The 14,761-nt window shown below is 47.8% G+C and overlaps 1 protein-coding gene across 8 annotated transcripts in view; it reads left to right on the top strand.

Moving 5' to 3' along the window:
* The window catches only part of ATP2B4 (ATPase plasma membrane Ca2+ transporting 4), a 100,185-nt gene extending 85,492 nt beyond the window's left edge, over nucleotides 1-14,693 (top strand). For 5 of the 8 annotated variants that reach the window (XM_086345771.1, XM_086345768.1, XM_086345770.1 and 2 more), the window contains 2 exons: nucleotides 1,196-1,372; nucleotides 10,175-14,693. In XM_086345771.1, the coding sequence (XP_086201897.1) occupies nucleotides 1,196-1,372; nucleotides 10,175-10,489 (492 nt within the window). In that variant the 3' untranslated portion in view covers nucleotides 10,490-14,693. Of the gene's footprint in view, nucleotides 1-1,195; nucleotides 1,373-5,023; nucleotides 5,213-10,174 lie in introns of those variants that run through there. The other 3 variants (XM_086345776.1, XM_086345773.1, XM_086345775.1) reach the window with 2 other exon arrangements.
* Nucleotides 14,694-14,761: the final 68 nt, after the last annotated feature.

Below are 14,761 nucleotides of genomic sequence, written 5' to 3'. Positions count from 1 at the left end.
TGTTTGAAACACTCACCTGGATCGCGTTTCACATGTGCCCCTGTGGCCTTGAAGCCTTCCTTCTGTATCACAACAGCTCCTTCCAACATCTGAAAGCAGCATGTGGACGTTCTGTTTCAAATGTTTGGCTCCACGTAGGACAGCTCACACGGCCCCCTTTCACAGCTGAGCCCTGTCTGCTCCTCTTCTTGTTTGTAAAGGAGAGCTGACCGGCAGGCACTGAGCTTACTGAGTGATTCACTTTGAATCGCAAGCCCGAGCTCCTGCTCCATGTCCTCTGAGAATACGCATACGTCCCTTCTGTGGGCTGCCCATCCACTTTCTCACCCGAAGCCCAGGAAGACCCTCAGGGTCCTCTCACTGTAGTTTTATAAAAGAGGAATCACTTAGCATGTGCAGACTGAGAAGAGGACCCCTCCCCTCCGACAGCCTTCCGTCCCCCTTGTGCATACACACACATTGTGACCATCTTGTCCCCAGCCGTGTTTTGCCCCAGATTCTTGTCTGTGTCCCCTCCCACTATGTACCACGCATTCCCACCCTGTAGCACACATTCCCACCGTGTACCATGCATTCCCACCGTGTACCATGCATTCCCACCGTGGACCAGGCATTCCCACCGTGGACCAGGCATTCCCACCGTGGACCACGCATTCCCACCGTGGACCACGCATTCCCACCGTGGACCACGCATTCCCACCGTGGACCACGCATTCCCACTGTGGACCACGCATTCCCACCGTGTACCATGCATTCCCACCATGTAGCACGCATTCCCACCCTATACCACGCATTCCCACCCTATACCACACATTCCCACCGTGTAGCACGCATTCCCACCCTGTAGCATGCATTCCCACCGTGTAGCCTGCATTCCCTTAAGAGACACACTGCAAAATGAAAAGAGAGAACTGAGACAGGAGGAGGAGAATAAAGTGTGTCACAAGGCAGATGCTGGTCAGATACTAGAATTTAAGTTCTCCTTCAGACGTGGGAGACAAATGCAGACAGCTGGTCGGGCCCTGGCAGATGCTGGCCTTAGGCGGGCTGGTGCTTCTCCCTCTGGGGCCAAGCATAGTGTTAAATCCTGTTCTGGGGCCAAGCGTGACTTGCCCAGAGCCTGACCCACGCAGCCGAGTGACAGCTCTTCTCGCCCTGATCCTGGTTTCTCCCCTTTTGCTGTACCTGCTCTCAGGTCATTTCCACGATACCTACCCAATCCCTGAAGTTCCTGAAGGAGGCTGGGCATGGCACCACCAAAGAGGAGATCACCAAGGATGCTGAGGGGCTGGACGAAATCGACCATGCAGAGATGGAGCTGCGCCGAGGCCAGATCCTCTGGTTCCGGGGCCTGAACCGTATCCAGACTCAGGTATGGTGATGGTGGCCTGTCCTTGCCCTGGAGGAGGAATCCTGTCCGTCTTTATTGGGAGGTGTTGGGAGGGCAGTAGTTCTTGGTGGCCAGTGTCTCTACCCTTCTTAAGGCCCTTTCACTGGTGGATAGCCCAAGCTCCCTTGCTTCAAGATAGACAGAGGCAGAGGCGGCAGTTTGGGCTCCTCTGAGAGGAGAGTGATCGTGGAGAGCCCAGAACACAGGACCCCAGCTGGTAGCATGGTCCTCTAGCTTTGGGTTTGTCTGAAGTCCACTTCCCACCCTTCACGGCTAGGCAAGCTTCCGGCTTACAGTCTCTCGTAAGCACCAGGCCTAACCTCCAGTGGGAAATGTTCAGAATCTTTCCTGGCCCTGCAGAAGAAAGGGTTCAGACAGTATCTCTGTACCATCATCCCCAACATTTACTGTACATCCTCAAGCTGCTATTAAGGGAATGTAGGTATTATCTGGAGGATCTTTGTAAAAGAAACTCACTCTTTGATGTCTTCCCCACTCAAAATGTAAGACCATGATGGGGAACCTTATTGCTAAGTGTACATAAATAACAGTAGTCTCTCGGTGCCTGAGTGTCTTTTACAGGTTCAGATTTTCTCCCCAGAAAAGAAGAGGCTATAATTTCTTCACACCATTTCCCTTCCTGTGATCTCTGAAATGGGATAGAAGCTGCTCCTGCTGCTCTTAAGTCCCTTGCCTCTAGCCCTACAGTAACTTTTTCTCCCCACCTTTCATGCAGCAACTGTAGCTACCTTTTCCTGGGTAAATGGCCTGGTCTAGGTATTGATAATCTTAACACTTCCCCATTCTTATCTCACATACCTCTATTGTGTTAGTCCTAAAATTTCCTATCTCAGGGACCTGTAAATCCCCAAGTTCTCAAAGGTGTTCTCCAGAGAACAGGCCTGTGCATCTCTGCAGATTGGCTAGAGATCCCAGAAGTAAATTTCATCCTCTAAACAACACTGCAGGTGGTTTCAAAAGTTCCTTTGTCAAACCCACCACTTTCTAGGGAAGAAAGGTGAAATGAATATTCTAAGGTAAATACAGTGATCGCCCCTTATCCATGACTTTGCTTTCCTTGGTTTCATTTACCTTTGGTCACCCACAATCTGAAAATATTAAATGAAAACCACCATAAATAACTCATAAGTTTTCCATTTTATGCCATTCTGAGTAGCTGATGAAGTCTCATATTGTCCCACTCTATCCTGCCCTGGATGTAAATCATTCCATTGCCTATCATATCCTCACTATATCAGCTACCTGCCCATTAGTCTAGGAAAAAGCATAGTATATACAGGATTTAACACTATGCGATTTCAAACATCCACTGGGGGTCTTGGGATTTATCCCCTGCAGATAAGGGAGGACTCCTGTAGCAGCTGGGAACTGGTCTCCTGTAGACAAGACAGCAGATGAAAATGGGGAACTAGGGCTAGGGAGGGAAATCCTGGGGCCCCTTTCCCCTGTCTTGAGCTCCTCCTCACAGAGGGAAATCCCAAGGGTCTGCAGAAGCCGCCTTAGCACTTGCAGAGTCTCCACAGCAGCCCCACTCCAGGCTGCACGTGCACCCCCAGCCAGGGCCCCCCGGACCCTGAGAGCTCGGTGCCTGTGGCTCCCATCTCTGAGGCCTCGGTGCTTCCCTGCAGGCCTGCTCTTTTCAGAATAACCTGTCTTCTTTTCTTCCCTTCAGGATCATCTGCCTCCTCTTCTACTATGTACATTTTTTCCTAGCCAGGATCCCCTCGTTCCAGTGTCTCGTGGCTCCTTCCCAGGCTTCTCTCCTGGGGCTGAGACTCATGGATCTGCCCTCCCCTCCATTACCAATGTCCATCCCCTCGACTATACCTCTCTGGTTCTGCTGCCTACATAGCTTTAGGTATACTGCCTTTCTCTGTTAGAGCAAGAGGCACTTGGACCAGAATGACATTAAAGCCTGAACTTGGGCAACACAGGCGACCTGTTAAAGATGCTGTGAAGAGCAGTCTGCGCCATCAGTCCTGAAGCCACAGCAGCTGCGGCTGACTGCTAACCTTCACCCTGGACCCTAAAGCCCTCTCCTGGCCTCAGCCCTTCCCTCGGCAGAGCTGGTCCTTGTCATCCTCCTTGCAGCACCTGAGATGGGAAGTGCCAGGCTCTGTCCCCTCCTGGTCCCTGTAACTTTGGGAGACTTAAAAGCACTAGAGGGCGGAAGTTAGGGAAACCCAAGGGCTTGAATCTTGGTAAACTTCCAGCTTCATGGTTTGGGGCCTTGTGGCCTTAACAAGCCCGAGGAGTGACTCTCCAGCCCCTTGTTCCATGTGGCTGAGCCCTTCCCACATGCAGACCTTTTTCTCTCACAGCGTCAGGCTCCTCCATCCCTTGGAAGTGAGGACTGTATCATGTGATAAGAGTGGTATTTTACCTCAAACCTGGTCTGAATCCAGAAACTAGCCCTAAACATTTCATGGCTTCTCCGGAAGCTTTATAAATAAGAGCAACTGTCTGATTCACAAGGTCCCTGCACTCCCATCTTCTCACCTGGGGAAGAGAGGTTAGATGAGTGGGGTCAGCACCTCTCCTACCTCCCTGGTAGACTGACCCGTGGTGTTAAGCATTTGGGCATTTTTAATGTGATTCTACCAGATCTTGAAGGGTAAGGAAGTTCTTTTTGATTTGTTCCTTGTTAGTCAGAAGTCAGGGATGAGGGCGGTAGGTTGCCGAGGCCTCAGATCAAGGCCACTGTCAGAAGACAAATGGCCTTCATTGCCTCTGTCTCTGAAGAGTTGGACCCTGAAAATCAGAGGCAGTTTGTGCAGGGCTAGACCCACAGCTGGTGAGCACCGCCGCCACTCTCAGCCAGCTCCTCCTCCTGGGCCCGTCTACCTTCTGAGCTCATGACTGACTTGTGCCGGTGCTTCCAGGACTCCACGACTGCTGTTGGAGGCCTTCTCTCTAAGGGCCTGGCCCCTGGGCTCCTGAGCTCCGCCTTCAGAGGCCTTGTCTACTCCACCCGAGGAAAGGGTATCTCAGAGAATAACCCAGAAGAGGGTGAGCCCAGCAATTTCGTGGTCTAGGAGCCTTTTCCCCATGGCCACTTGTGTGTGGGCTACTACACTGCCTCTGTTTAAACACATAAGTTGTTTTCCTGGAAAATCTGCAAGAATAGGTAATCAGTTTAATTGGTTTAGAGTTCCTGAGCCTCAAAACTCAGTAATATATATTTTGCCTACTATCTTAAATTGCATGCTTTATTTTTTTAAGAGTATGGGTCAAAGCTGTGAATAAGCTGTCACTCTCTGTCAGGAGTCAGGAGTGGGGAAAGTCCCTTTAAATTTTAGATATGTTTGGACACCAGCACACCTAAAATGTCCCTCATAGGCTACAAGGGAAGGGAAGGCTAGATTCTGGCTGGGTATGTAGACTCCACGGCAAACTGTTCCTTAAATGAAGTGTGATTTGCAATTAACGTTTTCCCCCCCTTCTCCTGACTGTCGTTTTGTGTGTGAGGGATTCTCTCTGGCTTCCCATCTCCTGTCCCCTTTCCCCAGCTCTTTCCATCCCCTCCCCTAACCCTCTTGGACCCTCCCTTCCTCTCTTCTCACTTCTCTCTGACTGTGGAGCAAAGCTGTCTCACTTTCTGATTCTTTGCAGATCGACGTAATTAACACATTCCAGACGGGAGCCTCTTTTAAGGGAGTCCTAAAGCGCCAGACCATGGGTCAACACCTTGATGTAAAACATGTTCCTAGCTCATCCTATGTAACAGTTGCACCAGTCAAATCTCCCCCCACCACTTCTGTTGCTGCTGCTGTTTCATCTCCTACTCTGGGCAGTGAGTGATAGTCTATTATGATGCATGATTTGCTAAAATGACCACAAGAGAGCACGTGGCATTCACTTTAACCAGTCGTGGTTATCTTTTCCTTTTGGTTTTTCCCTTTGATCTTTGAGTTAAGGAAAGAAAAGTTGGGGCAAAATCCCCACTCCAAAACTAGCTGTGTGCCCTTTAATTTTATTAATTTTTTAATGTTGAAAAGCTATTAAACCGTAACCATTTTAAAGACAGTAATCTTGTTTTCTGATTGTTCCCCTGCATTGCTGTTCCTTCCTTGAGTTCTGTTTGTTTTACTTTACTTTGTTTGAAGATGTTGTTGTTCCTTTCCTCTCCTTCTGCTCCTTTGAGTGTCAACTCTGTCCCCTAAGGTTAGGTGTAAGGTTAAGCGAAATGAAGACTTGGGAACTCTTCATCTGGGGGCAAATTTGAGATCTCCTGAAAAAAGGCATGAAAGGAGCTATTATTCCCATTTTTTTTAAGAGGTAGATCTGTCATAGTTGAATCAGCGTTGAGTTTGGCCAATACTAAGAGTGTCTTCTTGGCCGCCACCCTTCCGTTAGCTGGCAGCATTGGCATAAAAGTGGCGGCTGAATATGAAGAAAAGATGTTCAGTTCACGTGCACAGGTCTGAGCAGTCCCGCTGTTTTACTTTTCAGGGATCTTAAGCCAAACTCTGGTTTAAGAATCTATTCATTCACATCTCATAGGAGAAATATATAAAAAGATCAAAATAACTTATTTTTCACCTGTTAAAAACAAATTTTTTTTTCTTTTAGGAATTTCTGAAGAGCAACCTTTTTTTTGTTTTCCTCCTTTCCTCTAATCTGATTGTTTTACTTATAACCAACACTTCATATTTTATTTTGGCTGTAAAGTTTTAGGACCCCTTTCTCAGTCATCCCGTCAACCAGAATGCCATCAAGGCTCACCCTAAGATCTGGTAGATTATAGGTAGATTATTGGATTATTGCTAATGCTTATGCCTTCCTATTCCTGATCTTTTTACCTTCCCCAAGTGGGACCCAGAGAGGAAACAGAAGTCTCTTTGCTGATAGTGCTGTTAAGGTATTTGGTGGGGAAGGAGTCTCTCTGTATTAAGTATATTGTGGACTTCAAATATCTGAGTGTTTAGTCTGTTTCTTTGTCCCCTGACTCCTGGATACCACCGCTCCATCTCTGGGATGGCGGGTAAAGAAAGAGCAACTGCTTTATCTGTGGTTCACTTGATGGTGAGTGTGTAGGATGATCAGACCTAGATTATCCATTGTCTTTCTAGCCAGCCCTAAGTGTTCTTACGTGAGGTGTGAGGAGCAGGGGGAGAGGAGGTTTATGTAGATGCATATTCTTTAGGCCCAAAGGCAGCCAAGATCTACGACTTACCCCACCAACATGCAAGGCTCTCTTGCTCTAGTCTTCCCGTATCGCTCGTGTTCCCTGCTTTCTTCTGGCTTTACCACGTCCTTCTGATTCGTCTCTGTTCTGTTTTAAGCCCTGCCTCTCTGTTGGGAAGGGTTGGTGCCAACCGTCCTGGTGATTTGAGGGTGGGAGGACACTAAGCCACTGGGCTCGTGTAGAGTTGCTGGTGGAGGGTACGGTGCAGACCCGCAGAGGTGGAAGATCCGGAGAGTCAGGCCATACCTGCTCTTTCTCCAGCTGTGCCTTCTTACTGGAGGGCCCAGAACTTACAGTCATGCATTTTAAAACCCGTTTCCCATTACAGATTTCCAAACGGATTCAAGTATTTATCTAACCTTCGGCAGACTGATCTCTAAGATTTCCCTCTCTGCATGCCAAGTCACTTCAGTCATGTCCGACTCTTTGTGACCCTGTGGTCTATAGCCCGCCAGGCTCCTCTGTCCATGGGATTCTCCAGGCAAAAATATTGGAGTGGGTTGCCATGCCCTCCTCCAGGGGATCTTCCTGACCTAGGAATTGAACCTGTGTCTCTTATGTCTTCCGCATTGGCAGGCAGGTTCTTTACCACTACCACCGCCTGGAAAACCCAAGATTTCCCTCTCTAGGAAGGCCCTAATTCCTTCTCTTCCCTTAATTTCTGCAAAGGAAAACTGCAGAATACCAGCTGAAGAAAAGGAAGTCTTCATCTTCCCATTCACTGAACTCCAGAGAGTGGCCCTTAAGCACTCATGCCTAATCTAAGGTCCAGCCTGGTTCAGGCCTCTGAGCCATGAGAACCAGTTGCTCTTCAATCTGCCACTTTCACTGGTAGGATAAGCGCCCCAGAAGTGACGTTTCCCAGAGACTCTGAGTGACGGTGATTGGGGAGGGAAAGGTTGGCTGGCCCAGTGGAGGGGCCTGAAGCTTGCCCAGCACCCACCTCTATCTGTGTCTTATCCCCCACACTGCTCGGGCACCGGGCACTGTGCATCAGGAGGGGCGGCTGCCACCGCCTGGGGTGGGCTGTGATGAGGTAGCTGTGCGGTGGGCATCCGTGCGTGTCACAGAGTCTCCGAGGTCAGCGCTGGGATTGAGGGGCCTTCTGGTGCAACACACACCCTCTGCCCACCACCCTCCTCTCCGCCTGCCAGGCTACCAGGTGGTGCTTCCTAGCTCTCTGACTCCTCTTCTCGAGCTTCCCTTACAGGTGGCTGCTTTCTCTTTAGAGTCCAGAGCCCTGTTATCTAGCTGGATGACTGTTCCTTGCTCCCCTAAAGAAGACGCTGTCCCTATCTTTTCCGTCCCCATCCCCACGTCACCTTCATCTCCCTTATTGCCTGTAACAGTGACTCGTCCCCCCAACAGGTGAGAGGAAAAGCCAGCAAACAGGGCTCCAGAACCTCATTGCGACCCCTGTTTATAAACATCTGTTTTCTAGATTGGACTTAACATATAATTGTTTTAACAAAGTATTCAGTTGCTTCAAAAAAAAAAAAAAATAGAAGCAGGAAGTTTGAAAATCACTGATACTGAAGATGATCAGCTCATGGTATAGAGGTTGCTGTCGCCTGTGGCACGTGTTAGAAACGTGGAGATCGGAAGAGTGGAAAGTGTGGGCTGGGCCAGCACTCCTGCGGGGGGAGTGTGGCTTTGAGCCCATTACCTGACTAGGGCTTTGGATTCGGTCTTGCTTCATCCCAGGTGCTTTGCTCTAAGATTTGATGTAGACCCATTATAACTCGGGACTTCCTGAAAACCAGATGTAACCTGTATTCCATCTGATCTTGCCAAAGGGATAGAAGAGTAGATCCTAACTTTGTGTGCAGCAAGGTGAATCTGTACCCGGGTGCCTCGATCCTTCTTGGCTGAAGCACTGAGCGGATTTCACCGAGTGCCAGCGTCCTCTGCCTTCTGAGCTCTGAGCGCCCTCTGTCCTGTGGGTCTGCCAGTGTGCTGTGGAGTGAGGCAAGATAAAGAAAGCCTTAGCCGCAGAGATGCAACTTCAGTGAACCTTCTTGTGCATTACTTTGGAAGGTTCTGTACAGTGACAGGAAGCACTGAGACAAGCTGTACAGTTTACTTGCCTGTCTGTCTGCGTGCTCTGCTGGATCCATATTCCTCAGGAAGTATTCTTTGCTGGAAGAGGTTCCCCGCCCCAGCCCCCATCACTTCTTTCCCCTCTCCCACCTCAACAGCCTCTCCTGCGTTATTTCCATTTCTTTTCTGATGAAGGAACTTTGGGATCAGTCTAGGATCAGCCACCTCCCAAGAACTGAAACTGTCCTACGACCACTTTCTTTTCCCCTCTCTCTCCGCCTCTCAGGATCCCACCTTGCCCCCTACTCTAGTACTACCACCCCAAGTTCTAAAGCATACCTCAGAGAGCTTTCCAGTTTGGAAAAACAGCTGCCAGAAGAGCTGGTGCCTATGGATAAAGTAGTCAATGCTTGTCAAGTGTTTCTTCTTCTCTTCTAAACTGAACCCCTTCCTCTATTGTGCAGTAGGACAGACTGTGACACTCACAGGAGTGTATCCCCTTTGACAAGCCGCAGGTGGCTCCCTTTCCTCCATCCTCTTGATCCATCCCATCAGGAAAGCCTCCTGGCCTGAGTGGCTTCTGTTCTGAGCCCACGCTCTCCCTCCCCTACCTAAGATTATGTTCCTCTTCGTAGTTTACAAACAGCTGGAGAAAGCTCTGTGACTCGGCACAGCTGCTGTGCGTCAGAGTCATGGCTGCACGCGTCCAACCGCGTCTGAACTGAGAGAGCAGCCCTCTGTCAGCCTCAGAGGGGGCAACTGTGATGCCTGTATTTATCCACCTCTTCAAGGGGAGGGACTGAAGGAGTGGAGTTCTGCTTTGTTTGGGGGAAGAGGACACAGTGGAGACTGTGGGATATAAACATGTGCATGTTTCCTGATTGAAAGAGCAATTATTAAATTGGAGAGTATAAGAATTTTGATTTCTTGCATGCTGCTAACACAGCTGCATGGTATTGTCTGCCTTGCCACACAGTATTCATGGTCGCTTATCACCCAACGTGTATTGTGTGCAAATTGATATGTGTTTGGCTTATTGAGGGGTTTTCAACAGATAACTAAACTTCAGTGTGTAATCTTCCATTCCACATTCACAAATTATTTGGCCCCAACACAGAAATCCACATGTCTGGATCATCTTTTAAGTTTGACTATTAAACTGCACCTACTTCCAACGTCCTTGCCTCCCATCCAAAAGAACTAATGAATCTTTTTGTTTCCTATTTAATTTTAAGAGTAGATTGTTTGGGAATGCTAACTTTGCTTTGGGTTTTCTACTTTTTTTATGCAGCTTTGAAATATTCTAGTTGTTTGTCATTATTCACTCTCCCCACCCCACCTCAGTGCTTGAAATTTAAGTCACGTGGTGTTCTGGTGTTTCATGATCTCTTCTCATACTTTTGGTTTGGGTTGTGGGGCGGTAGTGTTCTGTAGTTTGGGCTTTGTTTCTGTCATCAAACCACCCAGTCCCCTGTTCTGCTGACCAGTTCTCACCGCTGCGTTTTCTCACCCTCCTTTTCCTTCCCCTGGTGTAGATCAAAGTGGTCAAAGCGTTCCATAGTTCCCTCCACGAAAGCATTCAGAAACCCAAGAACCAAAACTCCATCCACAACTTCATGACCCACCCTGAATTCACCATAGATGAGGAGGGGCCACGAACACCACTCCTGGATGAGCAAGAAGAGGAGATTTTTGAAAAGGTGTCTAAGCCTGGGACTAAGACGTCCTCGCCGGATGGTGAGGTCACTCCACAAACCAACAAAAACAACAATTCGGTGGATTGCTGCCAAGTACAAATTGTTGCTTCCCACTCGGACAGCCCTCTACACAGCCTGGAGACGTCCGTGTGAACTTCTTCTCTGCTCCCCATTCCTGCCTTCCCTGTCTCCCTTTTCATCTGTCCCATCAGTAAGGTGATGATGGGAGTTTTCACCGTCGTGTCAGCTGCTCCCAAGTATGTGTGAACCCTCACCTGCCATGAGGAGGCAAGAGCACAGACCTACGAGCGTTTTAACTGAAACTCGAGTTGGGGTTTGCAGCGGGACCCAGTTAAGCCCCAGGCAAGTGATGAGTGGTGGATCTGTCCCTCGGACGTGTCAGTAGTCATTTTGAAAGAAATGACGAAAATCGTCTTGGCGTCTACCCCACCTCCAGTTCTCCCCAACATTCATACCCAGGTCACCAGTCTCCTTACTTGTGGATTTTTACCCTATGAGTCTATGCTGTTCAGGAGCTCAAAAAATTCAGAGCTACAAACGTTATCAAATGAAACGTGTTGAGGTAAGAATGGAAGGTACAGGATCAGCCTATAGAGTGATTGTTTGAAAACAGTCTTTCCATTTTGAAAACTTGTACCCGAGGCCCTTAGCTTCTTTCTGCCCTTCCAATCAAACCTCCCCACAATCTCTTGGTCCTTTGTGACCGCCGTCTTCCTTACCTTCACTCTTTTTTAAGTTGTGATGATTAAGAAAATGGAAAGAATATAGGTGAGTTGAGTCAACTTTGACCTTTCTCCCTTCCGGCCCCAATGGAACTCTTGATTTATTTCTAGAGACAGATAACATTTCTTTGCTAACAGCCCTTTGGAAGCAGTTGAGAGCAGGTAATACTATAGCCCTGTTGTTGCCAGGTTGTCTGCTTCTAAACTGCCATCTTGTCCGGTGTGTGTGGTTTCTAAGTGCCAGGAAGATTAGCCTTGACCATGAAGCTTACACATACGTGGTTTGTAGTTTTCACCTGAAGCCTGAGCTTCCTCCTGTTCCTAAAGTGGTGGCAAAGGAATGAATTAAGATTGACCCTGCCTCCTAACTGGACTTGGATATTAAGGAACAGAAGCTGGCAGATCTAGGACAAGACAGACCACCAAAGCCAACTAGGAGTCCTCCTCGGAGTAACCACTGCTGCTTTCAAAGCCATCTGCTAAGGCTTTTCTCCGGTAGGGCCTGATTGTTGGGGGAGTGAGGACTGAGAAGGCGTGGGAGAGGCCAAAGTGCCCTTGAGCAGGATCTGAGAAAACCTCAGAGAAGCCGGAACCCTGGAGCTCAGGTGATGGGTCAGCTTGGACATTGCCTTCAGTTTTCGAATTCTACTCTGCTGTGTCCCCTAGCTCAGCTAGTTGCTGAAAGGGCCCCAGCCTTTCTCAGATATTCTGATTTTGAAAATATATGGTTCCAGTGACACTCCGCTGACTTAAAGGAGCAAAAGGAGGCTCCCCTCCTTGCTCCTGCACCCTACACCCTGCTCAAGCCCCCTCTAGAACGCTCAGTGCGGCACAGTTAAGCCCTGTGCCTTCTCTCCCTGAGCACTGCCCAGAGCATCCCCTTCCCCGCCTGGCTCTCAGGAGCCAGGGAATTGGCTAGGAGATTTTTTTAAGTGCTCCTCAGTGGGACGGGGTGGAGCTGCATTTGCAGTTTCTCCATTTCTCTCCCTGCTGCGCTGATATAAGCTCTTCTGTGCAGGAGTCAGCTCATGTCGGCCAAGTCCCATCTCCATCGGATAAATGAAGCCTCTCCCCTCTTTCTCGAGTGATGGGGACAGGGAGAAGGGCCTTGAGGTGGCTGGGGACTGCCGCATTTCCATCTGGGGGTCCGCTGACATGAGCTGTCCTCTCCAGCCTTTTCCTGTGGCTCCCTCCCCCCTCCCCCTCACCGGAGCTGCCCTAGGAAGGTGGCTACCTCCCCCCTCCCCCCCCCCCGCCCCTCACCAGAGCTGCCCTAAGGAAGGAAAAATAAAGAAACGGTACCCCCTGCACATTCCCATTAGTACATCAGCCCCCAAATTCAGTGATCTTTTTTTTCTCCGTCTTCAGTACTAATGGGGGGAAAAATAGCTCACCCGAGGTGTTCGATGTTCACATACATATTTATTAAGTAATTGGAAGATTTAGTTCTGTTGAGTCTTTTATTACCTCAGATCAGTTTTTAAAACAAACTTTGGAGGCTATTTTATCATTCCTGCTCCCGAAAGACTCTCATGGTGCCTGACAAGTTTCCTCTTGAGGGCTTGTGTCTACTTGTTTAAAGTCAATGGGATTTTTTGTGTGTATTCTAGTTTCCATAGTAAGAGAGAAAATACAGAAATATTATGCAAACAATATATAGTTTTCTTTAGATCATAAACTGATATTTTTTGAGTCAGCCATATGTATTTTGTTTAAAGGATTTAAAATAAAGTGCTGTCCTGTAACCCTGTGGAAGGGGGCACAAAACCAACTGTTAGACACGACAGGTGACTTACAATGTATTTGCAATTGGTTTTAGAACCAATGCACCATACTACCTTTCTCCAAACAGCCATCTTTATCCTTAGGGGGAAGAATTTTGTTGGATTCTAGAACTTTTTAATATAAATTTTGCTGATATGGAATTGAGCAAGTTTAAGTGCTTATGTGCATATATTTTTATATGTTTTTTTTTTCCTATTCAGTTTCAGTGATCCAACTGGCAGTGAATAAATATGGCATAAGTTAATAAAGCTTTCCCCCAAAAATGGTGCTTTGGATTTGAAAAGAGTCTGATGGGGAAAAGGGGGAAATATTATCCTAGATTCCTCTCTTGATAAAACTAGAAGAATGGGCAGTAGATTACCAATGGGAAGGAGGGCATCCAGGAAGAAGGAACAGCTGGCAGGAAATAAGTGCACGTCCCCATGGAAATGGGTATCAGGAACTAGTGATCAGGATCAGGGACCTCAGGTAGATATATATTTCTTGAAGAACAGCTAGCAGAGTGGTACCCAAGACACTTGGGCTGCACGGGTACTCTGATTTGGGGGTTGCATTTTTTACAGTTCTTTCACCTCCTGTTGCCCCTGGAGTTTTCCATTAGTGATTTTTTTGTGCAAGGATTTGATTTGAGACTTCTCCCCCTCCCCTAGAAAAGTTTCATGCAATATATTAGATGGGAGATAATAGCTGTACATGGAAAAATAAAGGCTGGTTCTAGCCCTAGGTGACAATCTTGACTAGATCCTTCCCATAGGTGTCCTCTGCTTCTAAAATGACTCTCCATCTCTAAGTGTGGTAGAGAGACCAAGAAATCCCGCAGGCACTTGTGAGTTCTTCAGGGTTTGCATTTCTTCTTCCCTTGAGCTTCAGAGGGGAGAGTCCGCACAGTTAAATCTGAGTGATTACCTCACTGCCAAAACCCAGGGTCATGGCAAGCTCACATGTATCCTGAAACCTCTAAACTCATCACTTCTCTTTCCTGTCTTCCCTGCCTAGTGACTGAAGCAGCCCGTGATGCCATCCCAAAGTGCACACTTCCTCTTCCTCCCTCTGCACAGCTGGGGACCCCTCACTGCAGTGGTGAGGGTGGGACCCTCTGTAAATGCCTGCTCTTCTTCAGCCTTTACAGGTTCTTCCTCAGAACAGACCAGACACCCCTCCGTTTAGCTCAGTGCTGCCCTTACCTTCCCAGCCTGCTGGTAGACCTGCTGCCCCCTTTCCTCCTGATCAGGAGAGGTGGGGGGACGTGAGCTCCCCATGACCGAATTGGCCTTTGGTTCATGTTTTCTCCCTGTATGTATATATGCCATATGTGAGTATGCCATATATATGTGCCAACAAACCTATCTACATTGTTTCAAATTAGCGCACAGATAGGAATTTTGAGTTTCTTTTTTTTTTCTTTTCAGTAACTAGTATAACAGGCACTGGTATTTTGTATAAAAGAAAAAAACAACCAAAACGGAAGATTGATTATCGTGATCTGCATGACATACACAAGTGGTGATATCAAAGCAATGTGTACCCCAGTGTGTGCTATAACCTACAGTTCAGCTAAGCAGTACACCCAATCTGTATTTGCATTTTAATATTATTTAAGCTCTCTGTACAATGTTTTGCATGTATTTATATGGTTCTTAGGAAAAAAACGCTATAAATGGCAATTCTGAAATTCAAATACGTTGTTCCATTGAGACAGGAAGAATGGAAGGGGAGTTTTAAAAGAAGGAAAAAAGAGATCTTTTTTTTTTAGAACCAATGATGCTGTTGCTGATGAGCAGAAACCAAACTATTGTGCACTGAGAATAAACATCCATGCCCACTTGTGACTGTGCTATCCTCTGTGTGTATCCACTTTTGGGTAAGGTCACCGGTTGTCAAAATTGAGAAGGGCCCT

This window comes from Bos grunniens, chromosome 16, assembly GCF_055505025.1.
Source record: "Bos grunniens cultivar Pamir isolate PY7600 chromosome 16, Bosgru_T2T1.0, whole genome shotgun sequence".
Taxonomy (NCBI): Eukaryota; Metazoa; Chordata; class Mammalia; order Artiodactyla; family Bovidae; genus Bos; species Bos grunniens.
Note: the sequence above shows the minus strand (reverse complement) of the source record. Positions and strands in the feature narration are given on the sequence as shown.